The sequence below is a fragment of the Trachypithecus francoisi genome, unplaced genomic scaffold (assembly GCF_009764315.1).
Source record: "Trachypithecus francoisi isolate TF-2019V2 unplaced genomic scaffold, Tfra_2.0 Lachesis_group8, whole genome shotgun sequence".
Taxonomy (NCBI): domain Eukaryota; kingdom Metazoa; phylum Chordata; class Mammalia; order Primates; family Cercopithecidae; genus Trachypithecus; species Trachypithecus francoisi.
In genome coordinates, this window is record NW_022681473.1 from 107,401,204 (window position 1) to 107,418,781 (window position 17,578).

Consider the following 17,578-nt stretch of genomic DNA (forward strand, 5'->3'; position numbering starts at 1 on the left):
ACACCTGGGCTCAAGTGATTTCCCCACCTCGGCCTCCCAAAGTGCTGGAATTACAGACAGGCATGAGCCATCGCGCCCAGCCCGTTTCCTTGGGAAACGTTTTGACCGTCTGTTAGGTATTATACGCTCTGACAGGGAAAACAAAAACAAATATAAGTCATTGACTATGGTTCACAATCTGCGTGGTGGCAGACACAAACTTATAATTTTATTTCTTCTCTCATACAGCCGAAAAATTGGTTTAACATACACTGTTTCATTTATGCCCCAAACCAGTCCTGTGAGATCAAAACGTCACTCACTTAGGCACGACGGGTTACAGTCCACAAGGCGCATGATATCGCTCATCTTGATCTCCCGGTACCCGCGCATTTTAGGAAGAAACACGCTCAAACGGATGAAGGGTCCGCTCTCAAGCATTTTAGCTAGCGAAGTTATAGTCACATCCGGCAAAGTCGCACACTGCGGAACTAGGACTGCCGCGCGCGGCCCCGCCCACTTTCCCAGCAGCGGGAAGCCGTCACCCCGACTCTAGAGCTCCCGGGCCCGGGGGCTCCCGGAAGCTGCCGACCACGTGACTCGTTGGCTCAGCTCACGTGACAAAGCTCTCGGCGGTGGGGGCCCTCGGCCAAAATGGCGGCCTACCTGCAGTGGCGGCGCTTCGTTTTCTTCGACAAGGAGCTGGTGAAGGAGCCGCTGGGCAATGATGGGGCCGCTCCCGGGGCCACACCTGCTTCTGGATCCGCTGCTTCCAAGTTCCTTTGCCTCCCTCCTGGCATCACTGTCTGCGACTCAGGCCGAGGGAGCCTGGTCTTTGGAGATATCCTTCGTTTGGAGCTGTCTTTTCCCTCCCGGGATCCCGAAGAGATCGAGTTAGGATGAAATCTGTTTGTGGAGGGCCTCTTTCCTTTAGCTGGTCATCCAGAGTTGTTCTGTGGTCTACGGGAAGAAAGAAGGAAGTCCATTTCCTAACTTGTTATCAACTGAGCAATCCTGGGCAAGTCATTTAACCTCTCTGGGTTTTACTTTCCTTATCTGTAAGAGAAGTGTACATGCCAATTTGACAAGCTTAATTTGAGATCAATTAAAAAAAATGCAAGTTGGCTTTAAAAGATGAATATGTAAAGTAACATGCTCTCCCCTGCCCGTTATCGTTGGCGAGGAGGTAAATGAGGCTAGCAGTTTGTTGCTTTCGTCTTCATGTTGCTGGTACTCAACTCTGGCCTTTTTCACTCTTTTTTTTTTTTTTTTTTTTTTGAGACGGAGTCTTACTCTGTTGCCCAGGCGGGAGTGCAGTGGCACGATCTCAGCTCACTGTAACCTCCGCCTCCCGGGTTCAAGCGATTCTCCTGTCTCAGCCTCCCGAGTAGCTGGGACTACAGGCGTGTGCCACCACACCCGGCTAATTTTTTACATTTTTAGTACAGACAGGGTTTCACCATATTGGCCAGTCTGGTCTTGAACTCCTGACCTCGTGATCCACTCCCCTCGGCCTCCCAAAGTGCTGGGATGGCCCACTTTCTTTTTTTTTTTGAGATGGAGTTTCACTCTTGTTGCACAGGCTGGAGTGCAATGGCGTGATCTGGGCACACTGCAACCTCCGCCTCCCGGGTTCAAGCAATTCTCCTGCCTCAACCTCCTGAGTAGCTAACAGGCACGCATCATTATGCCCGGCTAATTTTTGTATTTTTAGTAGAGACAGGGTTTCGCCATGTTGGCCAGGCCGGTCTCGAACCCCTGACCTCAGGTGCTCCGCCCTCCTTGGCCCCCAAGGTGCTGGGATTACAGGCATGAGTCACCATGCCTGGCCCTACTCTTTTTTTTTTTTTTTTTTTTGAGACGGAGTCTGGCTCTGCTGCCCAGGCTGGAGTGCTGTGGCCGGATCTCAGCTCACTGCAAGCTCCACCTCACGGGTTCACGCCATTCTCCTGCCTCAGCCTCCCAAGTAGCTGGGACTACAGGCGACGCCACCTCGCCCGGCTAATTTTTTGTATTTTTTAGTAGAGACGGGGTTTCACCGTATTAGCCAGGATGGTCTTGATCTCCTGGCCTCGTGATCCGCCCGTCTCGGCCTCCCAAAGTGCTGGGATTACAGGCTTGAGCCACCGCGCCGGGCCCCTACTCTTTTAAGGGAGTTCCATGAGATGATATGTAGGAAAATCCTTGAAAATTTTAGAGTTATATGCATGTAATTGTTATCTGAGTTCTGGTCTGAATATAAGTATCTCTCCTTGGAAAGGAGGCTCCTTGACTACCCTGCACATATGGAAGGCCAGATCTGGTTCTTGCCACGTTCCCTACAGCTTACAGGCTTCCAGGCCTACAAACTACGGGTGACACACCTGTACCAACTGAAGCAGCACAATATTCTGGCATCTGTTGGAGAAGATGAAGAGGGCATCAACCCCTTGGTGAGTCCCAGCAGGGAAATGGGAAAGATCCAGAAGCCTGGAAATGATTTTTTCTTGGAGAATGACTAGCATTTACACTTCTGAGGTCTGTCCACAGGTTAAGATCTGGAACCTGGAGAAGAGAGATGGTGGCAATCCACTCTGCACTCGAATCTTCCCTGCTATTCCAGGAACAGAGCCAACTGTTGTATCTTGTTTGACTGTCCATGAAAATCTCAACTTTATGGCCATTGGTAAACACAAGGCAAAACTAACACTCCTAGATTCGTTACAGATTTTCTTCAGAGTTGCTTCTGCCTCTCATCTTTACTGTTTTCGTGAGACCACTTTGTATTGAACTGAGGCCTTTGAGATATTAAAGTTTGGAATGGGGGCCAGGCACAGTGGCTCACGCCTGTAATCCCAGCACTTTGGAAGGCTGAGGTGGGCGGACCACCTGAGGTAGTTTGAGACCAGCCTGACTGACATGGAGAAACCCCATCTCTACTAAAAATACAAAATTAGTTGGGCATAGTGGCACATGCCTGTAATCCCAGCTACTAGGGAGAGTGAGGCAGGAGAATCGCTTGAACCTGGGAGGTGGAGGTTATATGCAGTGAGCCAAGATTGCGCCATTGCACTCCAGCCTGGGCAACAAGAGGGAAACTCCATCTCAAAATAAATAAATAAATAAATAAAAGTTTGGAATGGGAAGGGATTTAATTTTGTCCTTTGAAAATCTGTCAGTGAGTGCCAATATTCAGGTTAACCATTAATTAGAGAGGTTGGGTATATGGAGAAAGCTTGTCACTTCTGAGTGCCTCAAGTGGTCTTTTTTCCCTCTCCACGTCCTGATCTTTTCAGCCTCACTGAAGTAATTTTCTTGTTCTCCTACAGGTTTCACAGATGGCAGTGTTACATTGAACAAAGGAGACATCACCCGAGACCGTCATAGCAAGACCCAGATTTTGCACAAGGGCAACTATCCTGTAACTGGATTGGCCTTTCGCCAAGCAGGAAAGACCACTCACTTGTTTGTTGTGACAACAGAGAACGTCCAGGTATGACCAAGGCCTCCACTCTTAGGAGCAGGCAGGAAGGGCTTCTCCATTGCATAGGGTAAGGAAGTGACAGGAAAGGTGGGATTGTTAAAATTTTAATCATATAATTGGAATCATTTGCCTAGCTTTGTATTTTATTTATTTGCCTAGGAAGCTGGGAAGAGTTAGACTCTGGGCTTGTAGTAAAAATATGTGAATTTTCTTTCTTTTTCTTGAGACAAAGTCTTAGTGTGTTGCTCAGGCTGGAGTGCAGTGGCAAGATCTCAACTCACTGCAACCTCTGTCTCCCAGGGTCAAGCGATTCTCCTGCCTCAGCCTCCTGAGTAGCTGAGTAGCTGGGATTACAGCCACACAGTAGCACATCCAGCTAAGTTTTGTATTTTTAGTAGAGACGGGGTTTCAACATGTTGGCCAGGCTGGTCTTGAACTCCTGACCCTAGGTAATCCACTCACCTTGGCCTTCCAAAGTGCTGGGATTACAGGCATGAGCCACCGCGCCTGGCCTTGAATTTTATTTCTAACTAGCTCTTTTTTTTTTCCCTTGAGACAGGATCTTGCTGTGTCGCCCAGGCTGGAATGCAATGGCGCTGTATCAGCTCACTGCAACCTCTGCTTCCTGGGCTCAAGCGATCCTCCCACCTCAGCCTCCTGAGTAGCTGGGATTACAGGCATGCGTCACATGCCTGGCTAATTTTTGTATTTTTTCTAGATACGGGGTTTCACCATGTTGCCCAGGCTGGTCTCAAACTCCTGGGCCCAAGCAGTCCACCTGCCTCCACCTCCCAGAGTGCTGGAATTACAGGCATGAACCACTGCACCGGCCTATTTCTAACTAACTTTTTAAATGACAATGGACAAGTGTCTTTACTTTTCTTGTTCCTGGTGCCCCAGATTTACAACAGTCTACTCTCTCAGAAATACTGTTGATAAAATAGTAGAAGAGGCCGGGCGCGGTGGCTCAAGCCTGTAATCCCAGCACTTTGGGAGGCCGAGACGGGCGGATCACGAGGTCAGGAGATCGAGACCATCCTGGCTAACATGGTGAAACCCCGTCTCTACTAAAAAAATACAAAAAAAAAACTAGCCGGGTGCGGTGGCGGGCGCCTGTAGTCCCAGCTACTCCGGAGGCTGAGGCAGGAGAATGGCGTGAACCTGGGAGGCGGAGCTTGCAGTGAGCTGAGATCCGGCCACTGCACTCCAGCCTGGGCGACAGAGCGAGACTCCGTCTCAAAAAAAAAAAAAAAAAATAGTAGAAGATTATTGTATTTCTCTTACTTGTAGAATTTCTGTACTAGATAGAAATAATATATACAGAGAAAGAATGGTGGTCCCTGTTATATATTTAATAGATGAGTGATGGTTAACGAAGAAGGTCAGCAGCCAAGAGAAAGACTTAGAATGCTAAGAGGGAAAAAAGAGCCAGTATGGAGATGGGAATGCCTTTGTGAAGGCTTAGTGTTACCTCCTCAAAGGAGCCTGTTAACCCCTTTCTTACTTCTGGCAGTCCTATATAGTTTCTGGAAAAGACTACCCTCGCGTGGAGTTGGACACCCATGGTTGTGGCCTGCGCTGCTCAGCCCTAAGTGACCCTTCTCAGGACCTGCAGTTCATTGTGGCCGGGGATGAGTGTGTCTACTTGTACCAGCCTGATGAACGTGGGCCCTGCTTCGCCTTTGAGGGCCACAAGCTCATTGCCCACTGGTTTAGAGGCTACCTTGTCATTGTCTCCCGTGACCGGAAGGTTTCTCCCAAGTAAGGACTCCAGTGAGAAGGGACAGGGAGAGGGCTGGACTCGTTCCCCAGAGTCCGCCTGATTTTAAAATCCTAATGCCTGAATCCCAGCACTTTGGGAGGCCGAGACGGGCGGATCACGAGGTCAGGAGATCAAGAGCATCCTGGCTGACATGGTGAAACCCCGTCTCTACTAAAAAAATACACACAAAAAAAAACTAGCCGGGCGAGGTGGTGGGCGCCTGTAGTCCCAGCTACTCGGGAGGCTGAGGCAGGAGAATGGCATAAACCCGGGAGGCGGAGCTTGCAGTGAGCTGAGATCCGGCCACTGCACTCCAGCCTGGGCGACAGAGCGAGACTCCGTCTCAAAAAAAAAAAATCCTAATGCCTGGATCCTGCCAGTCTTCTACTCCTACTCTGGTAGTATCTGGTAGATAACATTTCTTTTTTTTTTTTTTTTTTGAGATGGAGTCTTTCTCTGTCACCCAGGAGTGCAGTGGCGTGATCTCGGCTAACTGCAACCTCTGTCGCCTGGGTTCCAGTGATTCTCCTGCCTCAACCTCTTGAGTAGCTGGGATTACAGGCATGTGCCACTATGCCCGGCTACTCTTTGTATTTTTAGTAGAGACAAGGTTTCACCATGTTGACCAGGCTGGTCTCAGACTCCTGACCTCAGGTGATCCACCCGCCTCGGCCTCCCAAAGTGCTGGGATTATAGGCGTGAGCCACTGCACCTGGCTGGTGACACTTATATCTAGAGTTGGTTATAACGTTTTTTTAAAATGAAAAATGGGTGTTTTTGCTGCAGGTGTTTGCTACATAGCCCTAGTATACTAGAATGCTCCAGGGAATTTGGACCTGTTTTTTTGTTTGTTTGTTTGTTTTGTTTTGTTTTGTTTGAGACAGAGTCTCGCTCTGTTGCTCAGGCTGAAGTGCAGTGGCACGATCTTGGCTCACTGCAAGCTCCGCCTCCTGGGTTCACGGCATTCTCCTGGTCAGCCTCCCGAGTAGCTGGGACTACAGGTGCCTGCCCTGACACCCAGCTAATTTTTTGTATTTTTGGTAGAGATGGAGTTTCACCGTGTTAGTCAGGATGGTCTCAATCTCCTGACCTCATGATCTGCCTGCCTCGGCCTCCTAAAGCACTGGGATTACAGGCGTGAGCCTCTGCGCCCATCCTTATTTTGTTTTGTTTTTTAACTCTTTTGTCAAAATAAGTTGGGCAGAGGAACAAAGGATTCAGGAGTGGAGAAATTAGAAAGTGCTGGGAAATGTGGGACACAAGTTTTTTGTTTTGTTTTGATTTTGTTTTTCTAAGGGGTAGGTGGGGTCTTCTGCATGATGAAAATACTCCCTGTTAGATGCTAGTTTGTTTTGCTTTCGTTCAGTTCCAGGCACAATGTTTTAAATATACCATGTATTGGATGATTATTTTCTAAATGAATGGATATCTGAATGTACTTAATTTTCTCATCTGTTGCTTGGGTTAATTGTAGGATCCTAAAGGGTAAGGTCAGGTTTATATGTTCTCTTTCTACAACTACCAGCACAGTGCTGCATGTTACGGGATGTGAGGGACCAGAGAGGTGATTTGTGCTGGGTGGAATGTGCACTAAAGTTATCATGGGAAAGGAAATAAAGGGGAGATAAGACAGAGATGTCCAAATATCTGGTGCTTTTTCTTTCCTATGCAGGTCAGCGTTTACCAGCAGGGACTCACAGAGCTCCGACAAGCAGATTCTAAACATCTATGACCTGTGCAACAAGTTCATAGCCTATAGCGCCGTCTTTGAGGATGTAGTGGATGTGCTTGCTGAGTGGGGCTCCCTGTACGTGCTGACGCGGGATGGGCGGGTCCACGCACTGCAGGAGAAGGACACACAGACCAAACTGGAGGCAAGGCCACCAGGCTCCCAGAGCTGGCCACAGGCACCTAGAAGCAGCTGCAGGCGCGGGTTTCCCAAGTCATATTGGCTAGGGCGTGTCCCTCCTTGTGGGTCACAGCCTTACTCAGCTTCCTTAGGGTAGGATTATAAGGTAAACGGCCTGGGATAGGGCTTTAGAGGGAAATAATGGCTGGGAGCCTGAGCCCACTCTAAGGGTTCACTTTGTTTCCAGAGCACCTTATGAAATAAGGTAATACTGATCTTGGGGATATCTGGGAGCTCTTGGTTTGTCTAGGATCTTGCCTAAGATCAGAAATCCAGGACTTTGCGTTTTGCATGTTGTGGGCACATTTTGGGAAAGTGTCTTACCAGGACCGCTTCTACCAATTTTCTAATCTCTCTTCCCTTCTAGATGCTGTTTAAGAAGAACCTATTTGAGATGGCGATTAACCTTGCCAAGAGCCAACATCTGGACAGTGATGGGCTGGCCCAGATTTTCATGCAATATGGAGACCATCTCTACAGCAAGGGCAACCACGATGGGGCTGTCCAGCAGTATATCCGGTCAGTCTGGAGGCACTTTGGGATATAACTGTGAATGCAGGGACAGGCAGCTAGATAGCTAAAGCCCATCCATGCTCCAGGTAGGGGCTAGAATTCTACCAGGAACTGTTTTTGCTTTTGTGTTTGTTTTGTTTGTTTTTGTTAGGTTTTTTTTTTTTGAGATGGAGTTTCGCTCTTGTTGCCCAAGCTGGAGTGCAATGACGCGATCTTGGCTCACTGCAACCTCCGCCTCCTGGGTTCAAGCGATTCTCCTGTCTCAGTTTCGCGAGTAACTGGGATTACAGGTGCATGCCACCACACCTGGCCAATTTTTTGTATTTTTAGTAGAAACAGGGTTTCACCATGTTAGACAGGCTGGTCATGAACTCCTGACCTCAGGTGGTCTGCCTGCTTCGGCCTCCCAAAGTGCTGAGATTATAGGTATGAGCCACCGTGCCCAGCGTTTTTTTTGTTTTGTTTTGTTTTGTTTTGTTTGTTTTTTAAGGTGGATTCTCACTCTTTCACCCGGGCTGGGGTGCAATGGTGTGATCTCAGCTCTCTGCAGCTTCTGCCTCGGGTTCAAGCGATTCTCCTATCTCAGCCTCCTGAGTAGCTGGGATTACAGGTGCATGCCGCCATGCTGGGCTAATTTTTTGTATTATTAGTAGAGACGGGGTTTGTGTTCCCTAGCCTGGTCTCGAACTCCTGAGCTCAGGCAATCCACCTGGTTTGGCCTCCCAAAGTGATAGGATTATAGATAGGAGCCACCATGCCTGGCCTTTTTAATTTTCTTTTTTTTTTTTTCTTTTTTTTTTTTTTTTTTTTTTTTTTTTTTTTGTTGAGACGGAGTCTCGCTCTGTCGCCCAGGCTGGAGTGCAGTGGCCGGATCTCAGCTCACTGCAAGCTCCGCCTCCCGGGTTTATGCCATTCTCCTGCCTCAGCCTCCCAAGTAGCTGGGACTACAGGCGCCTGCCACCTCGCCCGGCTAGTTTTTTGTATTTTTTTTTAGTAGAGATGGGGTTTCACTGTGTTAGCCAGGATGGTCTCGATCGCCTGACCTCGTGATCCGCCCGTCTCAGCCTCCCAAAGTGCTAGGATTACAGGCTTGAGCCACCGCGCCCGGCCTTAATTTTCTTTACAGGAACTGTGATGCCTTAAATGAGAGGACAGGATTCCTTGTTGAAAAGGGAATTTTAGGGTCAAATATTATATGACCAGTATGCAGTTGAGCTGATGATTACCTCTCATTTTAACCTTTAGCTTGGCCTTTGTAAGTACTTACTTTGACCTGGTTCTTTAAGGGGGAAAAGATATTCATTTCTTGCTTCCATAATTCCTTCCCTCAGTACTAATTCTTGGAATTTGCTGCCTTGAGAAGGAGTGTTAGAAACCAGTCTAAGGTGGCCGGGTGCAGTGGCTCACGCCTGTAATCCCAGCACTTTGGGAGGCCGAGGCGGGCGGATCACGAGATCAGGAGATCGAAACCATCCTGGCTAACATGGTGAAACCCTGTCTCTACTAAAAAATACAAAAAATTAGGGCCGGGCGCGGTGGCTCAAGCCTGTAATCCCAGCACTTTGGGAGGCCGAGACGGGCAGATCACGAGGTCAGGAGATCGAGACCATCCTGGCTAACACGGTGAAACCCCGTCTCTACTAAAAATACAAAAACTAGCTGGGCGAGGTGGCGGGCGCCTGTAGTCCCAGCTACTCGGGAGGCTGAGGCAGGAGAATGGCGTAAACCCGGGAGGCGGAGCTTGCAGTGAGCTGAGATCCGGCCACTGCACTCCAGTCCGGGAGACAGAGCGAGACTCCGCCTCAAAAAAAAAAAAAAAAAAAAAAAATACAAAAAATTAGCTGGGCGTGGTGGCGGGCGCCTGTAGTCCCAGCTACTCGAGAGGCTGAGGCAGGAGAATGGCCTGAACCCCAGAGGCGGAGCTTGCAGTGAGCCGAGATCGCGCCACTGCACTCCAGTCTGGGCGACAGAGCAAGACTCCGTCTCAAAAACAATAAATAAATAAAAGAAACCTGTTTAAGGCTGGGGTGCAGTGGCATGTGCCGGTGATCCTATCCCTTTGGGAGACCAAGGTGGGAGGATTGCTTGAGCCCAGTCTGAGCAACATAGCAAGACCCCATTTCTAACAACAAATAAATACATACATTTAAAAATATGGCCGGGCGCCATGGCTCATGCCTGTAATCCCAGCACTTTGGGAGGCCAAGGCGGGTGGATCACTTGAGGTTAGGAGTTCGAGACTAGCCTGGCCAACATGGTGAAACCCTGTCTCCACTTAAAAAAAAAAAATACAAGGCCAGATGTGGTGGCTCATGCCTGTAATCTCAGCACTTTGGGAGGCTGACGCAGGTGGATCAGAAGTCAGGAGTTCAAGACCATCCTGGCCAACATGGTGAAACCGCATCTCTACTAAAAATACAAAATTTAGCTGGGCATGGTGGCGGGTGCCTGTAATCCTAGCTTAAAAAAAAAAGCTGGGCGTGGTGGCATATGCCTGTAATCCCAGCTACTTGCGAAGCGGAGGCAGGAGATTCACTTGAACCTGGGAAGCAGAGGCTGTCGTGAGCCGAGATCGTGCCACTGCACTCCAGCCTGAGCAACAAGAGCAAACCTCCATCTCAAAAAAAAAAAAAAAAAAAAAATTTAATTAAATTAAAAAATAATAATATATGAGAAAAAGAACAAAAATACAACAATAAAACAACAACAAAATAATAATATAAAAAGAAACCTGTCTAGCCTCTTCCCCATTCACTTTAGAATTCCTATTTTTAGCCAAATTTAAGAAGCAGTGCCCTGGAGCCTTGCTACCTACTGTGGTCCCAGTCTAGTAGCACCGATATTACCTGGGACTTTGTTAGAAATGTAGAATCTCAGACCCCACCCCAGATCCACTGAAAGAGAATTAGCATTTTGATAAGATCTGCAAGTGATTCCTCTGTACATGAGTTGGACAAGTAGAGTGATTCAGGTGCTATCTGGTGCACATGTCTCCCTAGAACCATTGGAAAGTTGGAGCCATCCTACGTGATCCGCAAGTTTCTAGATGCCCAGCGCATTCACAACCTGACTGCCTACCTGCAGACCCTGCACCGACAATCCCTGGCCAATGCTGACCATACCACCCTGCTCCTCAACTGCTATACCAAGCTCAAGGACAGCTCGAAGCTGGAGGAGTTCATCAAGGTGCAGGATGGTGTTGGTGGGAGAGTCCTGGAGGCCCCACTGAGCATGAGGTGGCTCCACCGGGACTTGTTCGTTTCAGTAAGACATAGGGAGAGGAAAGGGCCGACCTTATTTAGAGGAGTGGCTGTTCCTGTTAGTTCTGTGCCGTCTCCCCTCTTGTTTTATGACTCTAGAACTTCCCATGGTATCTAAGCCCAGGGTGGTGGCACTCGGGAAGTCCTGTCCCTAGCAGTGTCCCTCTAATGGTAGGGGCAGAGGAAAACTTTAGTCAGACACTCCCACAGGCTGACTAGCATAATATTTTCAAAGCGTGGACTTTATGGTATCACCTTAGGAATCTGTCTGAAAGTCAGATGCCTGTTTCCTCTCCCTTCTCTAGCTACGTCTGTGTAAATGATTTTGTCTCATGTCTCCCTGGCAGACAAAAAGTGAGAGTGAAGTCCACTTTGATGTGGAGACAGCCATCAAGGTCCTCCGGCAGGCTGGTTACTACTCCCATGCCCTGTACCTGGCAGAGAACCATGCACATCATGAGTGGTACCTGAAGATCCAGCTAGAGGACATTAAGGTAGGTGAGACTCTGTCTTTTTTCCCCAAGAGACAGGGTCTCGCTATGTTGTCCAGGCTGGACTTGAATTCCTGGGCTCAGGTGATCCTCCCACCCCATCCTTCTGAGTAGAGGTGAGACTCTTAACTTGGGCCGAGCCCTGTTGTTTTTGAAGACATCCCCAGAATGATGAAAGTGCTTTCTGGTGGCTGAGGCAGGAGTATGCACTACTCTGCCCTTTACTTTTCCACAGAATTATCAGGAAGCCCTTCGGTACATCGGCAAGCTGCCTTTTGAGCAGGCAGAGAGCAACATGAAGCGCTATGGCAAGATCCTCATGCACCATATACCGGAGCAGACAACCCAGTTGCTGAAGGGACTTTGTACTGATTATCGGCCCAGCCTCGAAGGCCGCAGCGATAGGGAGGCCCCAGGCTGCAGGGTGAGGCTACAGGGTAAAGAGCTTCAGACAGTGGGATCACTTGAGGGGCTTCCTGTATATCACGCCCACTGACTCAGCCTCCTTTCTCCTCCCCTGCCATCCTAGGCCAACTCTGAGGAGTTCATCCCCATCTTTGCCAATAACCCGCGAGAGCTGAAAGCCTTCCTAGAGCACATGAGTGAAGTGCAGCCAGACTCACCCCAGGGCATCTACGACACGCTCCTTGAGCTGCGACTGCAGAACTGGGCTCATGAAAAGGACCCACAGGTGAGGCCTGGCCGGGGCTGCAGGAGAAAAGACAGTTCATGCCATCTCCATTCTTCCATCTTGGTGGCTGCCTTTCACTGCATTCCTTAGACCAGTAACACCTTACCTTGGGGCTCAGTGGTCCTCTGTGAAGAGGGAATGGACTGAGGGAAAGAGTTGACTGGCCTTGTCCAAAGAGACCTTGTGATTTTCCCCTTTTGTCCAGCAACTCTGCCCTCCTTCCTCTCCAGGTCAAAGAGAAGCTTCACGCAGAGGCCATTTCCCTGCTGAAGAGTGGTCGCTTCTGCGACGTCTTTGACAAGGCCCTGGTCCTGTGCCAGATGCATGACTTCCAAGATGGTGTCCTTTACCTCTATGAGCAGGGGAAGCTGTAAGAGTTTGGGGAATTTCAGGGGAAGGGGAAGAATCCAAGTCATTTTCCAGAGACAGCCACTGAGGTGTGCCCTTGCCCCGGCCACAGATTCCAGCAGATCATGCACTACCACATGCAGCATGAGCAGTACCGGCAAGTCATCACCGTGTGTGAACGCCATGGGGAGCAGGACCCCTCCTTGTGGGAGCAGGCCCTCAGCTACTTCGCTCGCAAGGAGGAGGACTGCAAGGAGTATGTGGCAGCTGTCCTCAAGCATATCGAGAACAAGAACCTCATGCCACCTCTTCTAGGTACTTGGGAAGACAGGATGGGTGGGTGACAAGCTGCTGACAGCTGGGCTCTGTGGCAGGGGCCCTTCAGCTCTATCCAGAGAGTGCCGCACGCAATTCATTGTCTTGTTTCCTCTCGGACCCCAATCTCAGTGGTGCAGACCCTGGCCCACAACTCCACAGCCACACTGTCTGTCATCAGAGACTACCTGGTCCAAAAACTACAGAAACAGAGCCAGCAGATTGCACAGGATGAGATGCGGGTGCGGCGGTACCGAGAGGAGACCACCCGTATCCGCCAGGAGATCCAAGAGCTCAAGGCCAGGTACCCAGGGCATGGATATGTGGAGGAGTCCAGGGGATAACTTGCCCTTCACAGGGTATTTATTACTAAGTACTTTCCATAGAGGATTCTTTGGAGTGCTTTTGAGCATTCTGATTCTTCAAGATGTGTTTTAATGGAGGAATTCCAAAAAATGGTTTATTACACAGATCATTATTTATTGGGCTTTGGAGGATATTATTTTGTAGCAGGTACTTTTTGTTCTTTATATGCCTGTATTTTACCTTTTCTAAACATATCCATATTGTGGTTGGAAGCCATTCTGGTGTTTTTCTTTTTTGAGACAGGATCTTGTCACTGAGGCTGGAGTGCAGGAGCGTGATCACGGCTCACAGCAGCCTTGACCTCCTGGGGTCAAGTGATCCTCCCACCTCAGCCTCTGGAGTAGCTGAGATTATAGGCGTGTGCCACCAAGCCCAGCTACTTTTTGTATTTTTAGTAGAGATGGGGTTTACAGTGTTGACCAGACTGGTCTCGAACTCCTGGCCTCAAGTGATCCTCCCGCCTTGACCTCCCAAAGTGCTGGGATTACAGGCATGAGCCACAGTGCCCAGCCATAATCCCAACTCTGAAATCTTATCTGCCCTTAACATTCTGTAAAATATTTATTAGAGAGCAACAGTTTCTTCATTCTACAAATACTGAGTCTCTGTGATGTCCCAAGCACTATTCTGAACAGCACAGGCAAAAAGCCTTGCCTTCATGGAACTTTATGTTTTAGAAGAGACAGACAGCAAACATGTTAAATAGGCAAACTTTTTTTTTTTTTTTTGAGATAGAGTCTCACTCTGTCACCCAGGCTGGAGTGCAGTGGCGCGATCTTGGCTCACAGCAACCTCCACCTCCTGGGTTCAAGCAATTCTCCTGCCTCAGCCTCCTGAGTAGATGGGATTACAGGTGCCTCCCACCATGCATGGCTAATTTTTGTATTTTTGTAGAGACAAGGTTTCACCATGTTGGCCAGGCTGGTCTTGAACTCCTGACTTCAGGGGATATGCCTGTCTTGGCGTCCCTAAGTGCTGAGATTGTATGAGCCACCGCACCTGGCCAAACAGGCAAACTTTTTTATTTATTTATTTATTTATTTATTTATTTATTTTTTTTTTTTTTTGAGACGGAGTCTCGCTCTCTTGCCCAGGCTGGAGTGCAGTGGCTGGACCTCAGCTCACTGCAAGCTCTGCCTCCCGGGTTTACGCCATTCTCCTGGCTCAGCCTCCGGAGTAGCTGGGATTACAGGCGCCGCCACCTCGCCCGGCTAGTTTTTTGTATTTTTTAGTAGAGACGGGGTTTCACTGTGTTAGCCAGGATGGTCTCGATCTCCTGACCTCGTGATCCACCCGTCTCGGCCTCCCAAAGTGCTGGGATTACAGGCTTGAGCCACCGCGCCCAGCCTTCTTTTTTTATTTTTTTTGAGTTGAAGTCTCGCTCTTGTCCCCCAGGCTGGAGTGCAATGGTGCGGTCTCGGCTCACTGTAACCTCTGCCTCCTGGGTTCAAGTGATTCTTCTGCCTTGGCCCCCTGAGTACCTGGGATTACAGGTGCCTGCTACCATGCCTGGCTAATCTTTATATTTTTAGTAGAGACGGGGTTTCGCCATATTGGCCAGGCTGGTCTAAAACTCCTGACCTCAGGTGATCCACCTGCCTTGGCCTCCGAAAGTGCTGGGATTACAGGTGTGAGCCACTGCGCCCGGTCAAATAGGCAAACTTTTGTAGTACGTTAGGTGGTGATAAGTTCTGAGTGGAAAATAAATTGCGCAAGGGGAGTGGGGGAAGAAGTGTGTTAACAAGTTTAGAGAAGGTGGCCAGGAAAGGCCTCACTGAAAGGGTCACATCTGAGTACAGACCTGAAAGTTAATTTAGTGGCAGTTGGCCGGGCGCGGTGGCTCAAGCCTGTAATCCCAGCACTTTGGGAGGCCGAGACGGGCGGATCACGAGGTCAGGAGATCGAGACCATCCTGGCTAACACGGTGAAACCCCGTCTCTACTAAAAAAATACAAAAAACTAGCCGGGCGCGGTGGCGGGCGCCTGTAGTCCCAGCTACTCCGGAGGCTGAGGCAGGAGAATGGCGTGAACCCGGGAGGCGGAGCTTGCAGTGAGCTGAGATCCGGCCACTGCACTCCAGCCTGGGCGACAGAGCGAGACTCCGTCTCAAAAAAAAAAAAAAAAAAAAAAAAAAAAATTTAGTGGCGGTTGTGAAAATGGAGAGAGAGGAAATGATCCCCAGGTTGAGTTGGCCTTGTTGGGAGCATGCTAAGACTCACTGCAGGTCTAGGGCTGTTATAATCATTTGACTCCCCTAAGGTGATAAGAAGAGCAGGGCAGGGCCTTCAGGGGCCTTACCGGGGACCTTGCCCCGTCCGCTTCAGCTGCTTTCTTTCTCATCCTTAACTCTTGGCCTTGCCCTCACTTTTGCCACTCACTTCTGGTCTTTCTTCCCTGTAGTCCTAAGATTTTCCAAAAGACTAAGTGCAGCATCTGTAACAGTGCCTTGGAGTTGCCCTCAGTCCACTTCCTGTGTGGCCACTCCTTCCACCAACATTGCTTTGAGAGTTACTCGGAAAGTGATGCTGACTGCCCCACCTGCCTCCCTGAAAACCGGAAGGTCATGGATATGATCCGGGCCCAGGAACAGAAACGAGATCTCCATGATCAATTCCAGCATCAGGTGGGGATGAGTGGGCTAGATGGGCCAGGGGATTCCCACTAGTGTCACAGAGTCACTAGAGGGCTTGTTTCCTTATCTCCTCCTCATTTGTGAAACAAGCACTTTGATTCTGATTCGTACTCCTTCCCTTCTCTTCTCCTGCAGCTCAAGTGCTCCAATGACAGCTTTTCTGTGATTGCTGACTACTTTGGCAGAGGTGTTTTCAACAAATTGACTCTGCTGACCGACCCTCCCACAGCCAGACTGACCTCCAGCCTGGAGGCTGGGCTGCAACGCGACCTGCTCATGCACTCCAGGAGGGGCACTTAAGCAGCCTGGAGGAAGATGTGGGCAACGGTGGAGGACCGAGAGGACAGACACAATGGGACCTGAGCGGGCGTTACACAGAAGACTGGCTGACATGCCCAGGGCTCCACTCTCATCTAATGTCACAGCCCTCAGAACTAAAGCAGACTTTCTTTCCCTGCCTTCTTATTTAGCCAGCCTACCATCCCTCCTCTTCACTAGCAGTGTAGATCATTCCAGATCAGTGGGGGAGGGCACCTCAGCAACCTCTGAATGTGGACAATAGCTGCTTTATTCTCTATCCAAGAGCACCAGGCTGTGCTTGGGTCCTTGCTCGCAGAGTCTATAAATAAAAGAATATAATGATTTGGGAGCTTAAGGATTTTTTTCTGGGGACTTCCCGGTGATTCTTAACTGCATGATGGACTTCCTCCCCTCTGCTCTCCTGGCGTTCCACTTCCCTCCTATGGTGTTCTTGGAGACCATGTTGGCTCAGTCTCGTTTCGGTAATGGGTGGGGCCTGTGGCATTGCGTATAGTTCAATTTACTGAAGAACCTCTGCAAAAGACCTAATGACTGAGCTCCAGGAGCAGCCTGGACCAAGACACACAAAACAACTCTTGCTCTTTCCTCTTGCTGGTCTCTATGGCTGTAGTTTGGGCAAAATACTCAAGCAGGAGACACACTCTGGTAGGGAGCTTTGGGCTTAACCTACCTTAATAATGGGTAGGTTAAAGAAAAAAAAAAAAAAAGAAAAAAAAAAAAAAAAATAATAATGGGTAGGTTGGCATCTTGCTGTATTTACTACCAGATGATAAACGGGGGAAAAGGTCCTTTCTGGAAACACCTTTCCCTCTTTGAAATTGTCAGCTAAAGTTTATGTTGCTAGGTGTCCCTGTGTAATTTGGGTGGCGCTGCCTGTCTGAAAATTGCTCCTATGTTGTTTTTCTCCCCACAGTCTCACCTAATTTCATCTCCTATGTTGTTTAATTGGAGGAAGTACGTTTGACGTTGTGGTTTAGGTAGTATTTAGGATTGCCATGGGCTGGGCGCAGTGGTTCATGCCTGTAATCCCAACACTTTGCGGGACTGAGGTGAGAGGATCACTTGAGTCCAGGAGTTCAAGACCAACCCCCCAGGCAACATAGTAAGACCCCGTCTGTGCAAGAAATAAAAATAAACTAGCCCAGCCTGGTGGCGCTTGCCTGTGGTCCCAGCTACCCAGGAGGCTGAGGTGGGAGGATTGCTTGAGCCCAGGAAGTTGAGGCTGCAGTGAGCCTTGATCACACCACTGCACTCCAGCCTGGGTGACAGAGACCCTGTCTCAAAAAGTAAAAAAGAAAAAAACAGTGGCAGTACTGTAGCTGCTATGAGTAGACTTTGGATCCACTGATCTGGGTTCAAATCCTAGTTGTGCTGTTTGACTTAGGGTACATCTTACCTTCTCAACCTGTTTTTCTTTTTTTTTTTTTTAATTTTTTTTTTCAGTGGGCTTTTGGGGAACAGGTGGTATTTGGTTATGTGAACAAGTTCTTTAGTAGTAATTTCTGAGATTTGGTGCCCATCACCCAAG

At 49.0% G+C, this 17,578-nt stretch overlaps 1 protein-coding gene across 3 annotated transcripts; it reads left to right on the top strand.

Annotated features, from left to right (window-relative positions):
• Positions 1-501: 501 nt before the first annotated feature.
• On the top strand, positions 502-16,376 carry VPS11 (VPS11 core subunit of CORVET and HOPS complexes). 3 transcript variants are annotated; one of them, XM_033205408.1, is made up of 16 exons: positions 502-820; positions 2,263-2,411; positions 2,509-2,644; positions 3,288-3,451; positions 4,956-5,203; positions 6,877-7,078; positions 7,481-7,632; positions 10,626-10,812; positions 11,234-11,380; positions 11,613-11,801; positions 11,907-12,068; positions 12,299-12,438; positions 12,529-12,731; positions 12,864-13,035; positions 15,498-15,720; positions 15,865-16,376. In XM_033205408.1, the coding sequence occupies exons 1-16, from the start codon at positions 634-636 to the stop codon at positions 16,027-16,029; spliced, it is 2,826 nt and encodes a 941-aa protein (XP_033061299.1). In that variant the 5' UTR covers positions 502-633; the 3' UTR covers positions 16,030-16,376. The 3 variants fall into 3 exon arrangements, with proteins under 3 accessions (XP_033061299.1, XP_033061301.1, XP_033061300.1); XM_033205409.1 differs by having other exon boundaries at positions 607-997; positions 2,240-2,411; positions 15,865-16,373; XM_033205410.1 differs by lacking the exon at positions 15,498-15,720 and having other exon boundaries at positions 15,865-16,373.
• The last annotated feature ends 1,202 nt before the right edge of the window (positions 16,377-17,578 follow it).

What these genes read in the sequence shown, in the direction of transcription:
- VPS11 (XM_033205408.1), top strand. Translation starts at nt 634, where the DNA reads ATGGCGGCCTACCTGCAGTGGCGGCGCTTCGTTTTCTTCGACAAGGAG. An exon ending in TCTCAACTTTATGGCCATTG is followed by an intron (nt 2,645 to 3,287) that starts GTAAACACAAGG and finishes GTTCTCCTACAG; the next exon opens with GTTTCACAGATGGCAGTGTT. An exon ending in TGACAACAGAGAACGTCCAG is followed by an intron (nt 3,452 to 4,955) that starts GTATGACCAAGG and finishes TACTTCTGGCAG; the next exon opens with TCCTATATAGTTTCTGGAAA.